We start from the raw sequence: 19052 nt of genomic DNA, 5'->3' as shown, positions 1-19052 counted from the left end.
ATACATTTTGATCAAAAAGTACAAGCCCACTCGCCACGTCAAGGCCACCTAGTCAGAGTGGGTCCCTAACCTAACAATGGCGTAGTGCCGGTCGGCGTCCACTGCCTCCGAGACACCAGTGGCCAGGTAGCCCCACTGTTGCCCGACCAACCCCCTGGCTCTGGGCCACACCACTCCACAGACAAAGCATCACAGAAACAATGGCCGCCACAGAGAACCACACCAGTGTGAACACCTACCATGTGCTTCCTGCCAGAGGACTGGGAGAATGGTAGGAGGAAACCCTTATGCAGTCTCCTGCTAATTAAAAATGCCATGGACAGCACTCCACTCCACCCATTCAGCCCAGGAGTTTTTAATTAGCAGGAGACTGCATAAGGGTTTCCTCCTACCATTCTCCCAGTCCTCTGGCAGGAAGCACATGGTAGGTGTTCACACTGGTGTGGTTCTCTGTGGCGGCCATTGTTTCTGTGATGCTTTGTCTGTGGGGTGGAGTGGCCCAGAGCCAGGGGCTTGGTCGGGCAGTAGTGGGGCTGCCTGGCCACTGGGTCGTTACCCCTGTGGGCATGGTGTCTCAAAGGCGCGGCGTTACACCAGTGGTCGGTCTGACTAGGTGGCCTTGACGTGGCGAGTGGGCTTGTACTATTTGATCAAAATGTATAATAACAACCTGTTAGTTTTTTAAATTATGCTGAGAAGCAAGTAGATCAAAATACAAATGGTGGATGTGCGGCTGTGTTTCTCTATTTGTGTATTATAATTTCCCTAAACAATTATCCCATATATAAATATTTACAAGATGTATAAAAGGCTCTTACCATTCACTGACACTGATTTTGTTTTTTCGCGTTCAGTTGTCATTCCATCATTACTTCCCTACAGAAAACAGAATTCTAGTTTATTTATATCCATCCAAACATAAAATACCAAGAAGGTCTGCACTAAATTATCCTAAATGGTGAAGAATCTCCCCAATCGGCGACCAGACAGGAACAACATTCTGCCGAGAACTTTACACATCAGCAGAAATGTTTGTTATTTACATCTACACCGCAGAAATTTACATTTATCTACACCGAGCAACGACTGAGATACAGACGTCTAAACAAGAGGAAGATAAATACATATAAAGATTATATACCAGAAACTATTAGTATCCAGGAGCATCCACAGGCCCCAATAAGAAGAGGATATAGAGCGTATACTGTATACTCCACTGCTGGAGAAGAGGATATAGAGCGTATACTGTATACTCCACTGCTGGAGAAGAGGATATAGAGCGTATACCGTATACTCCACTGCTGGAGAAGAGGATATAGAGCGTATACTGTATACTCCACTGCTGGAGAAGAGGATATAGAGCGTATACTGTATACTCCACTGCTGGAGAAGAGGATATAGAGCGTATACTGTATACTCCACTGCTGGAGAAGAGGATATAGAGCGTATACCGTATACTCCACTGCTGGAGAAGAGGATATAGAGCGTATACCGTATACTCCACTGCTGGAGAAGAGGATATAGAGCGTATACCGTATACTCCACTGCTGGAGAAGAGGATATAGAGTGTATACCGTATACTCCACTGCTGGAGAAGAGGATATAGAGCGTATACTGTATACTCCACTGCTGGAGAAGAGGATATAGAGCGTATACTGTATACTCCACTGCTGGAGAAGAGGATATAGAGCGTATACTGTATACTCCACTGCTGGAGAAGAGGATATAGAGTGTATACTGTATACTCCACTGCTGGAGAAGATTAGGAGAAAGCTCCATGACATCAATCTATAGAGGATTTACAGATATCTCCGCTTCATCTACCTGATGATCCACAGGGACATTCTGCTCTTCCTCTTTACAATCCTGGGAATATAGAGGACGGGGACATCTCTCTTGGGGATTTCTCTGACTGGATCCATCTATAGGAAATAAAGACAGTGACTTAATCCATTGTCTATATGTGATGATCACATGATCTCTTCTCTCCAATCAGGGAAGGTCTCCTCTTACCCAGTGGTGATGTGAGGGGCTGCTGATCCTCCATCATGACTATGTCTGCGTACAGATCCTTGTGTCCTTCTAAATACTCCCACTCCTCCATGGAGAAATAGACAGCGACATCCTGACACCTTATAGGAACCTGACACACACAATGATCCCGTCATCCTCCAGACACCTCCCTTATTGTATAATGTCCCAGCATTCCCAGCAGCGCTCACCTCTCCAGTCAGCAGCTCAGTGATCCTGGAGGTAAGTTCTAGGATCTTCTGCTCATGTATCAGTGAATGAGGTGGAGGCTCCTCAGGGGCGGGGCTCTGGCTCCTGCCCCGCCCTCCTGACACACGGGGGGTCACACACTCACCAGACGACTTCTTCACTACTGTGTAATCCTGTGTATGGGGAGACACTGATCACTACAGACACTAAGAATATGACACCTCTCCAGACATTTCCCTGTTTTATTATAGAGATAAGACGTCATGTGACCTCTCACCTCTCCAGACATTTCCCTGTTTTATTATAGAGATAAGGCGTCATGTGACCTCTCACCTCTCCAGTGATCCAGTAGATTATCTCCAGGGTGAGGTCTAACATGTCCTTCCGGTCCTTGTGTCCTTCCAAATACTCCCACTCCTCCATGGAGTAATAGACAGCGACATCCTGACACCTTATAGGAACCTGACACACACAATGATCCTGTCATCCTCCAGACACCTCCCTTATTGTATAATGTCCCAGCATTCCCAGCAGCGCTCACCTCTCCAGTCAGCAGCTCAGTGATCCTGGAGGTAAGTTCTAGGATGTCCTGTTTATGTATCAGTGAATGAGATGGAGGCTCCTCGGGGGTGGGGCTCTGGCTCCTACCCCATCCTGACACACGGGGGGTCACACACTCACCAGACGACTTCTTCACTACTGTGTAATCCTGTGTATGAGGAGACACTGATCACTACAGAAATGTCCCTATTTTATTATAGAGATAAGACGTCATGTGACCCTCTCACCTCTCCAGTTATCCAGTAGATTATCTCCAGTGTGAGGTCCAATATCCTGCCAGACATGTGGTTTCTGGCATCGTCCATACTTGGTCAATGATTGGTGATAAGTACCATCATTAGAAAACTTTATATGTGACAGTCTTGAGGAACCTGAGGGAAAACAAGGAGGACTGAGAGCAGAATCACATATGGGAGAACATCTAATATGATATCATAAACCAGTAATTTGCAAGAAATCCTCATAGAATACAATGCTGACTTTTGTTGTATAATATGATGTAATAATAAACTGGACACCCCCTACTATATTACACAGAAGATTTTAATATTCCATCTCATATTCCCCAAGTATTCCCATAATTCTCCTAAGACATGGTCACCAATACTGATCTGCCCTGCAGGAAGCCCCACTCCCCCATCCACCATTTTACTCCACCTTATTATATTTATTCTGTAGGTCCATACGATTACAAAGATACTCAATTTATATAATTTATAATTAAATTATACAATTATGTTTCATCTTACTGCTTTTTAATTGTGAGGGAAGTCAGCTTGTTATACGTTTTCATATATTTTTTATATTACTCTTTTTATATTTTATACTCCATCTTGTATATCATCAGCCATGTTGTCTATGATCTGCCATCTTGTTTGTACTCTTTCATTATGAACTTCACTAATATTTAAGGCCAGGAAGCCTGTGATTCAAGGTTACAATTGCTGAGTTTACAGGAAAGCTTCAAGGCCATTTAGTTTGAAGCTTCACACACATCGACCTTCTGAGATAAGACAGCCATGTGACCATGTATAATCTGGAAGTGTGTGTCACGATTCGGCTGGCAGGTGGTGGATCCTCTGTGCCAGAGAGGGATTGGTGTGGACCGTGCTGGTGGACCGGTTCTAAGTTGCTACTGGTATTCACCAGAGCCCGCCGCAAAGCGGGATGGTCTTGCAGCGGCGGTAGCAACCAGGTCGTATCCACCAGCAACGGCTCAACCTCTCTGACTGCTGAAGATAGGCGCGGTACAAGGGAGTAGACAAGAGCAAGGTCGGACGTAGCAGAAGGTCGGGGCAGGCAGCAAGGATCGTAGTCAGGGGCAACGGCAGGAGGTCTGGAACACAGGCTAGGAACACACAAGGAAACGCTTTCACTGGCACAATGGCAACAAGATCCGGCGAGGGAGTGCAGGGGAAGTGAGGTAGAAATAGGGAGTGCACAGGTGAACACACTAATTAAGCTAACTGCGCCAATCAGTGGCGCAGTGGCCCTTTAAATTGCAGAGACCCGGCGCGCGCGCGCGCGCCCTAGGGAGCGAGGCCGCGCGCGCCGGGACAAGACAGACGGAGAGCAAGTCAGGTACGGGAGCCGGGATGCGCATCGCGAGCGGGCGCCTGCCGCATCGCGAATCGCATCCCGGCTGAGAGAGGTATCGCAGCGCACCCAGTCAGCAGGTCTGACCGGGGCGCTGCAATTGCGAGAATGTTGCGAGCGCTCCGGGGAGGAGCGGGGACCCGGAGCGCTCGGCGTAACAGTGTGCCATCCTTTCACGTATGTCTAAAATAATTTGGTTTCTGAAGTAAAAATGTCAGAAGAGTCTGTATACAGCTTTGGAATCTGTGACATTAATTCTTCTCCTGGGCCTGATCACTTATAACTACTGATTCGGAATCAAACAACATATTTGAAGGAATCCATTGAAGTTCCTAAAATCGATAGACGGGGATGTACAAGGATCATTTTTGCGATGTGATCTGTAGTTTTTATCAACATAATTTTTGTTTTGATGGGATATTGTGATCGTTTTTTATTCCTTTTTATTTCTTATTTTTTTCATACAAAACAGAGAAAACACATTGACAAACCAAAACAGCCCCCCATCCCACCCACTACCCACAAACGATACCTTCCCCAATATCCATATAGCAGATAAAAACGATGGCACCGTGTTATGGTCTGTGAAAAAGTCGCCAAAAAGAAAAAAGATGAGGCTTGTAAAACACTTTAGGAGCAAAAACTGTGATGAACCCAGCATAGCCTTCCGTTTAAGGGTGCATTCACACCACGTTTTGTACATATGGGTGCTGGATCCGGCGGGAGGAGGGGCAAACCGGGGGCTCCCGTACCCCGGCCGGATCAGCCCGTGACTCCATTTACTTTAATGATCCGACCGGAGTCAAACGGTGACTCTGGTCGGCTCAGTTTTGACCCGTATGCGGTTTTGGACCTGATCTAAAACCGTAGTAGACCCCCTTCACCAAGCGAATAACATGATTCAATTTAGATATCAATTCAGAGAAAGTGGGAGGAGAGACTCTCAGCCAATGTAAAAAAAAAATTTATTCTGGTATATGAAGTGAACGAAAATCAGCAATTCTGGACTTTGGTATTTTTTCTTACATTTACGCCATTGACCGTGAGGTTTCATTAACATTATATTTTAATAATTCGGACATTTCCGCACGTGGTGATGCCACATATTTTTATGTTTTTTTGTTTTTTTTGTTTACATTATTTTATTTGAAAAATGTGAAAACATTTATTAGGGGCAGACAGCGTGAAGGCAGGTAAGGGCCCTCTGGTTGTCATCTCAGCTGATAAGGACCCCGTGATCACCCTGCAGAGGCCAGCCCCCTGAACCCACCGGCACCAGTAACATGCATTTTTAGTTGCTGCAATCGACTTTGATCTCAGCATCTAAAGTGTTATTGCGTTGCGATTTATCGTGCATCCCCAGTGGTAGAGCAGTTTTTTTTGTATATTTTAGGTGCACATTTTTGTGCAATAGCTTAATTACACCAAAACTTAGCATTTTTTTCATATGATGTAGCTGTAAAAAGTGTAGTAATACAAATCTCCATCTGTGATTTGCAGGGGTAAAGTATTTAGGAACTGCACCTTTTTATATTTAGGTGCAAATTTTTGCACAATGCATGACATTTTGGCACAAGTCTATACCATTGTTTAAAAACTGCCGCAGCTCACCAACGTGAATCTTGGCTTCTTTATTAAATAGCGGGTGTGCAGGCAGGTGCAAACTTACAATGACAGAGCGACGAACGTTTCACACAGAAATGTGCTTCTTCCGGCTCTACAAACAAAGTCCACGTGTTCCAGGTTATATACAGGTAGAGAGCTATGACGTGTGCTGAAAACCAGGCGCATAGGGATGACGTAGTCATCCCCTGCATCTAGGACAGCACTAAGTCATACAGGTGTGAAGCTCCGCCGTCACCCGGGCAACCCGGGACGCCGCCGCTCCACAGAAACAAGCATACCTGTCCTGGGGAGCGGCCGCCATACCCGGGAACACCCACGAGAGGCAGGGCTCCTGCCCCTACGTGTAACAATATCCTACCGCTGTGTGTCACTTCTCCGCTCAACATCGCAAGTGCCCCGAGAAGCTGAACCGGGCCCGAAAACATCTCCGAGCCCTCCGGCACCTTGCGTGAGCGAGACAGGGAAGGACTGGACATAACAGCCAGGCAGGTGGACATGATCGGGCAAAATAAACTCTATACAGAGAGGTAGAGCCTGTACCAAAGGACATTGTGGACATTGAAAAACAATAGTGATAGTATAAATGTGATATAATATATTACAAAACCATAAAAACAGTTACAATTTTACAAAAAGACACTCATATCCAATTTGTCGTTGAGACCTAGTGACCCATCGCATTGGTCTTCAGGATCCACTTTGCCTCACGCTGTAATAACGCTTTATTATGGTCTCCGCCATTTTTTGGGACAATAGACCACTTCTACTCCCGCAAATTTTAATGCTCCTACATCTCCTTTATGATCCTTCCTGATGTGTTCAATAAGACTGGGCATCCAATTCCTGTGGCAATAGATTTAATGTGTTCTCTCACCCTGACGTACAAACTCCCAATCGTTTTACCTAGGTAAAATCTCCCACACGGGCATGTAAGGGTGTAAACAACAAATTTTGTTTTGCATGTAATAAATTGCCGCACTTCCCAATCCACCCCACCCAATTTCAGGAATTTCGCTTCAAGGTTATGGCAGCAATATGCACACTGTTTGCATTTATAGTTTCCCTGTAATCTAAGCTGCCGTAGCCAATTATTGGTGGGGGTGGAAAACTGGTTGGAGCCCAACAAATTTCCTAGTGTCTTGTTTCTACGGTACGAAAAAAGAGGTTGATTTAATGCTATATTCTTTAGATTCGTCATTTTCAATTAAATGCCAGTGCCGTCTGATCGCAGACTGGTCAGAAAAAGACAGAGAAAAAATTGGTGACAATTCAAGCCGAAATTAAGGACAGAAAGCGAGACAAGTTCCTGAGAGATCGGCTCAATTACCAACAAGGTAAAATGGTAAAATCTTCGATTGGGGTTGTCGTAAACAACAGAAGCGGAAGAATAGACCCAAGAGAAAACAGCCGAACGATTTGTGGACCACTGACTCAATTCGTTCTGACAACCAGTCTGGTCCCTCTGGAGAAAAAGCCATGACCCAGAAAAGTGCCAGCCCTTTAGGAGGCGCATTAGGAGAAAAGGCAGAAAAAAGACCTCCCCGTACCACAAGATCCCAGCAGCGGAAACAAGTTTTGTGGCGGCAGTAACAGAGGGTAAGAAAATACTAAATAACGTTATCAATCTAACTGAGACTGTCTTACCAAAAGACTGTGTCAACCTCCTGAATAGAGGTTTGAATTTTTGTGTGACTGAAGCCTTTGACGAGGTGAACTTTTCTATTGACTTATTCAAATCAGTCCGAATAATAGGACTTAAAAAATTATTTTCCAAAAATGAACAAGCCACTATGGCTAGGAAACCTGGGGAGAAACCACTAAATGGGCCCCCTTGGTTTCAGTGTAACTACCAATTTAAGCGATGATCTCATCACGGATGCAGAATTGCTGCTCAGTCTTAATGAGGCAGAAGGTTCTAATTTGGAGTTAGAAGTATCTGAGAAGGAACTGGCCTTTGGGGGCGGGAATAGGTCCACATTCTGCCCCCCTACAAATTTTGGGGGGGAATTTGGACCTATTTACTAAACTATTTACAAATTATGTTAAATCTTTACGTTACCCCGAGGTAGACCCTAATTTGAAAGAAAGCCCTCCGCTGGTTGCGTATGCATCGTGAATTAATCTTCCGCAAAGCGGATAAAGGAGGCAATATTGCAATATTGTAGTGCTCAGTAGGGAGCAATATAGGGAGGAATCGATGAGACAACTGAATGATTCGCGGGTTTATACTATGCTGCAAGAAGATCCCACCTCTAGATACCAGTCACAGCTGCAATCCCTAATCCCATATGTGGAAAGGGGAGTTATTTCCAACAACACAGTCAGATTATTTCCAAAATACCCGAAGCGTCCTTATTGGTATTACCTTCTGAAGATCCACAAGTCACTGAGCCAACCCCCGGGACGACCTATCGTCTCGGGGATTGGCTTGGTGACTGAGGGTCTGTCGAAGTACAGAGACTGGATCCTCAGGCCCTTGTTGGAAGGTTTACCAACCTATCTAAAGGACACAAGTCAATTTCTGGAAACTTTAATATCAGTCCCTTGTCACTCAGGTTTAAGCCTAGCCTCCATTGACGTAGAAAGTCTCTACACCAGGATCCCACAGTCTGTGGGAGTCAGGGTGGTTAGGGACTTTCTGGTCAATCTTAAACAGGATGAAAAACTGACTAATTTTATTTGTGAGTCATTGGAGTTTATCTTGTCCCACAATGCGTTTACGTTTGGCGAGAGATGGTACCGACATGACTCAGGAATGGCAATGGGCACGCCGGTGGCGTGCTCATTTGCTAATCTATATTTAGCTGGTTTTGAGAGAATATATTTTTACTGATAAAAATCCGTTCGTGGGTCTTGTCGCTGCCATCTCTCGTTATATGGACGAAATTTTTGTTGTCTGGTCAGGGACACAGGCGCAATTTGAAACGTTTGTTGAATACCTGAACAATAACGAAGACATGAATATAAGATTTACCTCAGTTTTTGGGGGCACATCTTGGAGTTTCTTGATGTGAGGGTGGAGGTGGGAGACCATGAATGGATCACAAGTGGTTTTAGAAAACCTACGGCAGTTAATTCTTTACTGCATTATGAGAGTTTCCACCCTCCTCACATCAAGAGATCCTTGCCCTACAGCCAATTTGTTAGGCTTAATAGATTGAATACTACCTTTGAATCTTTTGATCTGCAGGCAAAAAAACTCACAGGTCGTCTGATCAACAGAGGGTACCCTGGTAAACTGGTGGAGGAAGCTTATCGTAAAGCGAGAGACTGGGAAGGTACAAAGTCCAAAAAGATAAAAAGAGAAGAAAGGTTTGTCTTCTCTTTTAATCACTCCCTGTTGGATACCAGCGCACAGTCTGCGATCAGACGGCACCGGCATTTAATTGAAAATGACGAAGATCTAAAGAGTATAGCATTAAATCAACCTCTTTTTTCGTACCGTAGAAAAAAAAGACACTAGGTAATTTGTTGGGCTCCAACCAGTTTTCCACCCCCACCAATAATTGGCTACGGCAGCTTAGATTACAGGGAAACTATAAATGCAAACAGTGTGCATATTGCTGCCATAACCTTGAAGCGAAATTCCTGAAATTGGGTGGGGTGGATTGGGAAGTGCGGCAATTTATTACATGCAAAACAAAATTTGTTGTTTAGGAGTTTGTACGTCAGGGTGAGAGAACACATTAAATCTATTGCCACACTGGAATTGGATGCCCAGTCTTATTGAACACATCAGGAAGGATCATAAAGGAGATGTAGGAGCATTAAAATTTGCGGGAGTAGAAGTGGTCTATTGTCCCAAAAAATGGCGGAGACCGTAATAAAGCGTTATTACAGCGTGAGGCAAAGTGGATCCTGAAGACCAATGCGATGGGTCCACTAGGTCTCAATGACAAATTGGATATGAGTGTCTTTTTGTAAAATTGTAACAGTTTTTATGGTTTTGTAATATATTATATCACATTTATACTATCACTATTGTTTTTCAATGTCCACAATGTCCTTAGGTACAGGCTCTACCTCTCTGTATAGAGTTTATTTTGCCCGATCGTGTCCACCTGCCTGGCTGTAATGTCCAGTCCTTCCCTGTCTCGCTCTCGCAAGGTGCCGGAGGGCTCCTGGTCCTGGAGATGTTTTCGGGCCCGGTCCAGCTTCTCCGGGCACTTGCGATGTTGAGCGGAGAAGTGACACACAGCGGTAGGATATTGTTACACGTAGGGGCAGAAGCCCCGTCTTTCGTGGGCGTTCCCGGGTATGGCGGCCGCTCCCCAGGACAGGTATGCTTGTTCCTGTGGAGCGGCGGCATCCCGGGTTGCCCGGGTGACGGCGGAGCTTCACACCTGTCTTACTAAGTGCTGTCCTAGACGCAGGGGACGACTACGTCATCCCTATGCGCCCGAGTTTCAGCACACGTCATAGCTCTCTACCTGTATATAACCTGGAACACGTGGACTTTGTTTGTAGAGCCGGAAGAAGCACATTTCTGTGTGAAACATACGTCGCTCTGTCATTGTAAGTTTGCACCTGCCTGCACACCCGCTATTTAATAAAGAAGCCAAGATTCACGTTGGTGAGCTGCGGCAGTTTTTCTTTCTCCGTTTGCTGGGATTTTTTGTGTATTCTAATACTGCTGAGCACCATCCTAGGCTTAAATTGGTGGCTGTGCTACCCGAAGGAGTGAGGGATTGCCGCGTCCCTATGTACATACAGTAGTGCCAGTTATCACTTTCTCTCCTGTTTGTTCTACACCATTATTTAGCTGGCTTTGAAAAAAGTGATTTCAACAATATTTTGGTGTGAGTTAGGTAAGGTGCGCAGACATGCGCCTTTATTTGCCAAAAGTACACACAAATAACCACAGCTTCAAAACCATGCAAAAAACCACATTACCCCCCACCAACAGTGATAAATTCCCCCCCGATAGGTAAAAAACTGCTGGAACTAAAAGAAGAGATAAATCCTGCCCGTGTGTAAATAAAGAACAAACCAATCGAAAAGCACTACAAGTCCCACATACCTGACCTATCAGTGTAATAGCCTTGGGACTATAGGACCTTTGATGATGTCACAGTCATGTCATCAGCTACACAAAGGGATAGATCAGTGGTCTCAAACTGTGGCCCTCCAGAAGTTGCAAAACGTAAACTCCCAGCATGCCCGGACAGCCAAACACCTGTCTGCCTCCTCCAGAGGATCCACACTGATCATGAATGGTAAATCAAGGCTTCCCTTTTGCAAAGCTTCAACTTCCAGCATGCCCGGACAGCCAACGGCTGTCCGGGCATGCTGGGAGGTGAAGTTTTGCAACATCTGGAGGGCCACAGTTTGAAACCACTGGGATTGATGCCGTAAATCTTGGTAGCTGAAGAACCTTCGGTGAGGTCACATGACAGGAAGTGGTAAACAATGGATATTCTCCCCTTTAGTCTTTCCACCATGTGACTGATCACATGACCATTATATCAGAGTTAGTCACTAATATAAATAAATTATATATATATATATATATATATATATATATGTCTACAGAAAAGTCGGTGTAGTCTCCTCCAACATACGGCTTTGATGTTATATATGACGTGTAATGATTCCAAAGACAAAATGCACTACAAATCCCACATACCTGACCTATAGGTGTAATATCCTTTCATGATGTCACAGTCATGTGATCAGTTACATAGGAAATGGTTGTAAATGTATAAAAGAGGATATAGGACCTTTGATGATGTCATGATCACGTGATCAGCTACATGATAGGGATATATGGCAGAGATTTATGAAAATCTGTCCAGAGGTAAAGGTGTTGCGTTGCCCATAGCAACCAACCAGATCGTTTCTTTCATTTTTCACAGGCCTCTTTAAAAATGAAAGAAGCGATCTGATTGGTTGCTATGGGCAACTCAGTAACTTTTCCTCTGGACAGGTTTTCATAAATCTCCCCAAGAGGCTGGAAATGTTGGCGGCTAAAGGACCTTCAGTGAGGTCACATGATGGGAAGGGGTAAACAGTAAAAAAAAAGTCTCTCTCTCTCTCTCATGTGACTGATCACATGACCATGACATCATCAAAGGGCCTGTAGTCACTAGGTATAATGGGGGAGATATCAAAACTTTGGCAGAGGACAAGTTGCCCATAGCAACCAATCAAATTGCTTCTTTCATTTAAGAAAAGGCTTCTGTAAAATGAAAGAAGCGATCTGATTGGTTGCTATGGGAAACTGGTCAATAGTGTTGAGCACAGTTATTCGTAATGCAAATTTTTATCGCGAATATCGACACTTCGGGATTTCGCGAATATTTAGAATATAGTGCTATATATTCGTAATGACGAGTCTTCTTTTTTTGTGTTTTTTTTTCACATGCAAATTTTCCATGAAATTCCCAAAAAAGTGAACATACATAGCGAATATGCGAATTTCGCAAACATAAGACGAATAATTGTCAATATATTCGCGAAATATCGCAAATTCGAATATGGCCCCTGCCGCTCATCACTAGTGGTCAACTGACAGAAAAGTCGGTGTAGTCTCTTCCAACATACGGCTGAGATGTTTTATATGATGTATGATAATTCCAGGTGTTATGTTACTGTTACTGTTAAGGTGGATATGGATATTGGTCGTCGCCTTATACAGGACGGACACATAAAATATTCGATAAACAGGTCAATATATACATAAATATTGGACCGAGACAGACGAGGGGGGACACAGCACCTTCCGTACTACAGTAGGAGGGTGTAAGGGTATGGTCACACTGCGGAATCTCCGCTCGCTGAATTCAGTAAGCGGAGATTCTATCTGGCGGCCGCCGCCGAAAATACTTTGGCGCTACAGCCGCGGGGCACGGAGCCGTCACCATTGACAGCTGTGCAGTGCTCGTGGAATCCGCGCAAAGAATGAACATGTTGAAATTCCTCAGTGTGAACGGGTCTCGTGGAGACCCATTCACACTAATGTTAAAGGGGTACTCAGCTGCTGCTCAGCGTTTGGAACAAACTGTTCCGAACGCTGGAGCTGGCATCGGGAGCTCATGATGTCATCAGCCGTCACGCCCCCTCCCATAGACTTGCATTGAGGGGGCGGGGCGTGACATCATGAGGGGGAAGGGCTATGAGTTCACGAGCTCCCGGCTTCAGCGTTCGGAACAGTTTGTTACAAACGCTGAGCAGCGGAGTACCCCTTTAAGTTCACACCGCGGAATTCCGTAGTGTGAATGTACCCTAAGGGGGAAGAATGAGACCCTGAGGCTAGAAACAGAAGCTCTGATTCCTTGCACTCACTGGGGGCCATTTATCAGCGTTGGCTGTAGGATACCATTTTCCCTGACATAATTTTAGTTTTAGTTTTTTCTTTTGCTAACTTGCGCCAAATTTACTATAAAGTTGCACGGCCTTAAAAATGATGGCACCTTTTTACCACAGCTTTCGCGGTCTCTAGCCAGAGTGAAAAGGTTGCCTCGACATGGAATTAATTTGTGGCTTGTTTAAACGGGTACTCCGCTGGAAAACTATTTTTTTCAAATTAACTGGTGCCAGAAAGTTCTTACAGATTTGTAAATTACTTCTATATAAAAATCTTAAAGGGGTACTCCGTTGCTCCAGCGTTCTGAACACTTTGTACAGAGCACTCGGAGATAGAGGCCGTGATCGTGACATCATGGGCACACCCCTCGTGATGTCACGTAACGCCAACTCCATTAATGTCAGCCCCCTCCTATAGACATGAATGGAGGGGTGTGGCGTGGGTGTGACGTCATGACCACTGCCGCAGGAACCCGGTGCTGGTTTAGAATGCAAGGTGCCATGGGAGATCGCTGGGGGGTCCCAACAGCAGGACACGCACTATCAGACATCTTGTCCCCTATCCTTTGGCTAGGGCAGGGGTACTCAATTATTCTTAGTGAGGGTCCGCTTATGCAGGTCTGCCACTGGTAAAGGTCTACGCAAAGCGCTAAGGCCTGGTTCACACCTAGTGGCCGCAGTGCCATGAAGGAAATAGGTAAAACGACTGAAGTCCGGAGGATGTAAATGTACTGTTTCCTGTATTTTCTGAATACTGCCAGAGACTGTACCCATGAATAAAATACTGCCACAATGTATGTCCCTGAATATAATACTGACACATGCTGTACCCCTGAATATAATACTGCCACACACTGTACCCTCTGAATATATTACTGCCACACACTGTGCCCCTGAATATAATACTGCCACACACTGTATCCTCTGATACTGCCACACACTGTGCCCCTGAATATAATACTGCCACACACTGTATCCTCTGAATATATTACTGCCACACACTGTACCCCTGAATACTGCCACACACTGTACCCCTGAATACTGCCACACTGTGCCCCTGCATATAATACTGCCACACACTGTACCCCTGAATACTGCCACACACTGTACCCTCTGAATATAATACTGCGACACACTGTACCCCTGAATACTGCCACACGCTGTACCTCTGAATATAATACTGCCACACACTGTACCCCTGAATATAATACTGCCACACACTGTACCTCTGAATATAATACTGCCACACACTGTACCCCTGAATATAATACTGCCACACACTGACTGAGGTTGTATGGGCCATAGACCCTGCTGAATATACTGGCTTGATAGCCGTACGTTAATGATAGGCGGGTGGCATCCTGTCCATTTTCCACTGTAAGTTGTTATAAATACTGAATTAGTGATCGACCGATTGCTGAAAAAGCCGATAACTTATACCGGAATATCGGTATAAGTTATCGGCTATCAGCCTTAAAGTCCACAGAGTATTGGTATCGGCCCCAAAAAATCGTTATTGGTCGATCCCTACCCTGAATATAATACAGCCACACACTGTACCCCTGAATATAATACTGCCACACACTGTACCCCAGAATACTGCCACACAATGTACCCCTGAATATAATACTGCCACACACTGTGCCCCTGAATATAATACTGCCACACACTGTACCCCTGAATATAATACTGCCACACACTGTACCCCTGCATATAATACTGCCACATGCTGTACCTCTGAATATAATCCTGCCACACACTGTGCTCTCTGAATATAATACTGCCACACACTGTACCCCTGAATATAATACTGCCACACACTGTACCCCCTGAATATAATACTGCCACACATTGTACCCTCTGAATATAATACTGCCACACACTGTACTCCTGAATATGATACTGCCACATATTGTACCCTCTGAATATAATACTGCCACACACTGTACCCCTGAATATAATACTGCCACATACTATACCCTCTGAATATAATACTGCCACACACTGTACCCCCTGAATATTATACTGCCACATACTATACCCCTGAATATATTGCTGCACACCGTGCCCCTAAATATATTACTGCCGCACGCTGTGCCCCTGGTATATTACTGCCACACGCTATGCCCCTAGTATAGTGCTGCCACATGCTATGCCCCTAATATATTAAAGCCACACACTGTGCTCCAGGTATATTACTGCCACACACTGTGCCTTTGGTATATTTCTGCCACTTGGAATGCCCCTGCTATAGTACTGCCACTTGGTATGCCCCTGGTATAATACTGCCACACTATATGCCCCCAAATATAATTTTAACAAACACTGTGCCATGTACCGACTAATTGTACCATAAAACAATGAATGATGCCACCGTGCCCCCTCAATGAATGTCACCGTGCCCCCTCAATGAATGATGTCACTGTGCCCCCAGATAAATTATGTCACTGTTCCCCCAGAATAAATTATGTCACGGTGCCACCACATAAACTGTGACTCTTCAGCTGCTGAAAACTACAACTCCCATCATGCATAGACAGACGGTGATGATGGGAGTTGTAGTTCTATAAAAACTGGAGAGTCACACGTGGGGGAATGACTGCTCATCTAACAGTGTAGGTTCCCCGTATCAGGTCCTGCGCTGCTCTGGCCTCTTTTTGTCAGGCCTGGCAAGAGCAGATGATGCAGGCAGCGCTAATCACACCAAGTGCAACACAGGCGGGGAACAGGCCGGGCGAGGAACACAGCGATCCCTAGCTCCTGCCGCAGCTATTCATTTGTATAGGTGTCTTAAAGACACCTATACAAATGAGGGGAGAGCGGCGGGCGATCCATATCCAGATCCGGACCGCGGTCCACCAGTTGAGTATCCCTGGGATAGGGGATAAGATGTTTTTTTTTTGTTTCCATAGGGGAATTGATTGGCAATACTGTTTAGTGCAGTGCACAGGATTGCTGGAGCCGGCCGCGGAGCTTTGGCCACCATCTTGACTCATGGGACCCCTGTGAGCACACCGCAGGTGGTCTGATGAGTCTCTGTATGCTATGTTCACACGACGGAATGTCCGCACACAGAATCTCTGTGCAGACATTCCGGACACTTCGGGGCGACCGCACAGGAATGCGCCGTCTCATACACTGCTATGCATCCCATGCGGACTCCGCACAAAAAATGAACATGTTCGTTCTTTGTACGGACACGGAAAATGGAATTTCTGTGCTGGAAACATCTGGCACGGAAATTCCACCGTGTGCACAGCGCACAGAATCCCATAGAAAACTTATTAGGGGTTGACGGCTTAAAGGCAGGTGAGGGCCCTCTGGTCGCCATAGCAGCTGATAGGGACCCCTTGATCACCCAGCAGAGGTCCCGACCAGCCCTCTGAAACCATCGGAACCAGTAATTTGCACTTTTAGTTACCACAATCAACATTGATCACGGCATCTAAAGTGTTAATGCTGGGCATTGGCGGCATAAGCGGTAAATCCTGTCTGCTGATAGCTGCCATTTCTCATTGTGTTGTAGTAAAACAAATTTCCATCTTTGATGTGCAGGGGTAACCTATTTAGGAACTGCGCATTTTTACATTTAGGTGCAAATTTTTGCGCAATGCATGATGTTTTGGAACAAGTCATGGCACAAGGTAAGGAGCACGGACATGCGCCTAATTTATCATATGGCGTGCGCGTTCATTTGGCGAAAATACACACAAAAAAAACTTCACATCTGTGCAGAAAACCACTTTACTCCCCACCAACAATTATAAATTCCTCCCAATAGGAAAAAAACAATCCCAAAAAAAACTAAAACTCCTGGAGGTAAGAGAAGAGATAAATCCTACCTGGGTGTAAATAAAGAACCAACCAGACAAAAAGTCCCACATAACCTCACCGATTGTGTAATATCCTAGGGACTATAGGACCTTTGATGATGTCACAGTCATGTGATCAGCTACATAGGAAAGAGGTTGTGAATGTTAAAGACTATAGGACCTTTGATGATGTCACAATCACGTGATCAGCTACATTAGTGAGATAGATGCTGTAAATGGTGTCGGCTAAGTGAAGTCACATGACAGGAAGTGGTAAACAGTGAAAAAGTCTTCCTTGCTTTACGCTTTCCCTCATGTGACTGATCACATGACCATGACATAATCAAAGGTCCTGTAGTCTCTGTAACACAACGTCTACAGAAAAGTCACATACAGCTGAGATGTAATATATGATGTATTATGATTTCATGTGTTATAATTGTTCATTTGTAACGATTTGTTTTCCCTTAGTCCTAACAGCAGCACGGATGGTAGGACCGATGAAATTTTAATAAATAAATACCACAACTTACCCCCTATAAAGAAGGGAGATCACCCTCAGTCCCTTATGTCATATACAAGAAAAGAAAATATAATACAACATAATAAAACATAACTTAGGGAGGGATATTTATGTGCTGCTGTTAGGACTAAAGGAAAACAAAATATTGTTAGAAATTAACGATTTCCTTATGTCCTAACCAGCAGCACTGATAGGGATATGGCAAACAGACACCCTTTTGAGGGAGGGCTCTCATTAGAGATGAGCGAACTTACAGTAAATTCGATTTGTCACGAACTTCTCGGCTCGGCAGTTGATGACCTTTCCTGCGTAAATTAGTTCAGCCTTCAGGTGCTCCGGTGGGCTGGAAAAGGTGGATACATTCCTAGGAAAGAGTCTCCTAGGACTGTATCCACCTTTTCCAGCCCACGGGATCACCTGAAAGCTGAACTAATTTATGCAGGATAAGTCATCAACTGCCGAGCCGAGAAGTTTGTGACAAATCGAATTTACTGTAAGTTCGCTCATCTCTAGCTCTCATGCCTGGTGGCAGAGAATACTATCTGCCCAAAAGAGGAGTAATGGGCAACTCTAGAATCCAGTCTGTAGTGGGTGATAATTGTGGAGTGAGAACTCTATGATGCTTTCCGGTGGATACAGACCTGGTTGAATGAGCTCTTACAAACAGAGGAGGCTCTAGATTCCTTGACATATTTACTGATGGAAGGTTTTGAGGTTTTTTGACCCCTATGGACCCCTGAAAAAAGATTTTTGTCCTTCCTAAACTCCCTTGATCTGTCTAGGTAGATCCGGAGACATCTCAAGATATCAAGACAATGCAAGCCTCTATCTTCATCCAAGGATGGATGAGGCACCAAAACCAGAAGTAAAATTACTTGGTTAACATTATGAAACATGGGGACTTTTGGGATAAATGATGGAATGAATCTCAACAAAACTCGGTCAAGCAAAAATCTTGTTTAGGTTTCATAAATGGAAAAAGCTTAAAGCTCACTAATTACTTTTGCTAGTTATTGCCAGAAGGAAAGTTATCTTAAAGGGGTACTCCGCTGTTCCTTGAATATGTCTAGGTAGATAGCTCACTGTCCAGTTGGAAGTCCCCGGCTCAGGCCATAGGCAATCATGTTGAGGGACCCTCCAATATGAATTGCCATTAGATGTGTGAGGTTCTTCTCTGCCTAATCCAGGATCAGACTTCTCTCTCTAAAGAGACTTTGTGATTGTGTCTCTCCCCGCTTGTTGATATAGAGGAGAGCGATCATGCTGACTGATTGAATCTTCACTGCTTTGACTTGGATGAGGGGAGCAAAGTGAAGCAAGGGGTAGTCTAATGGTTTTGATCTCCAGGAGATTGGATGTTAATCTCTCCTGAGGAGATCAGGAACTTTGTACTGTCAGGTTCAGAAGAT

At 44.8% G+C, this 19052-nt stretch overlaps 1 protein-coding gene and 1 pseudogene across 1 annotated transcript; both read right to left on the bottom strand.

Moving 5' to 3' along the window:
• LOC130361088 (zinc finger protein 420-like) overlaps positions 1–11762 on the bottom strand; it is a 49356-nt pseudogene extending 37594 nt beyond the window's left edge.
• Positions 11763–12183: 421 nt separating this feature from the next.
• Positions 12184–17136, bottom strand: LOC130363180 (uncharacterized). The gene is made up of 2 exons (XM_056568621.1): positions 14899–17136; positions 12184–14534 (listed from the first exon to the last, which is right to left on the bottom strand). The coding sequence occupies exons 1-2, from the start codon at positions 15278–15280 to the stop codon at positions 13894–13896; spliced, it is 1023 nt and encodes a 340-aa protein (XP_056424596.1). The 5' UTR covers positions 15281–17136; the 3' UTR covers positions 12184–13893.
• Between the last annotated feature and the right edge of the window lie 1916 nt (positions 17137–19052).

This window comes from Hyla sarda, chromosome 3, assembly GCF_029499605.1.
Source record: "Hyla sarda isolate aHylSar1 chromosome 3, aHylSar1.hap1, whole genome shotgun sequence".
Taxonomy (NCBI): domain Eukaryota; kingdom Metazoa; phylum Chordata; class Amphibia; order Anura; family Hylidae; genus Hyla; species Hyla sarda.
The sequence above is the reverse complement of the archived record's forward strand: the minus strand, read 5'-3'. Positions and strand labels throughout refer to the sequence as shown.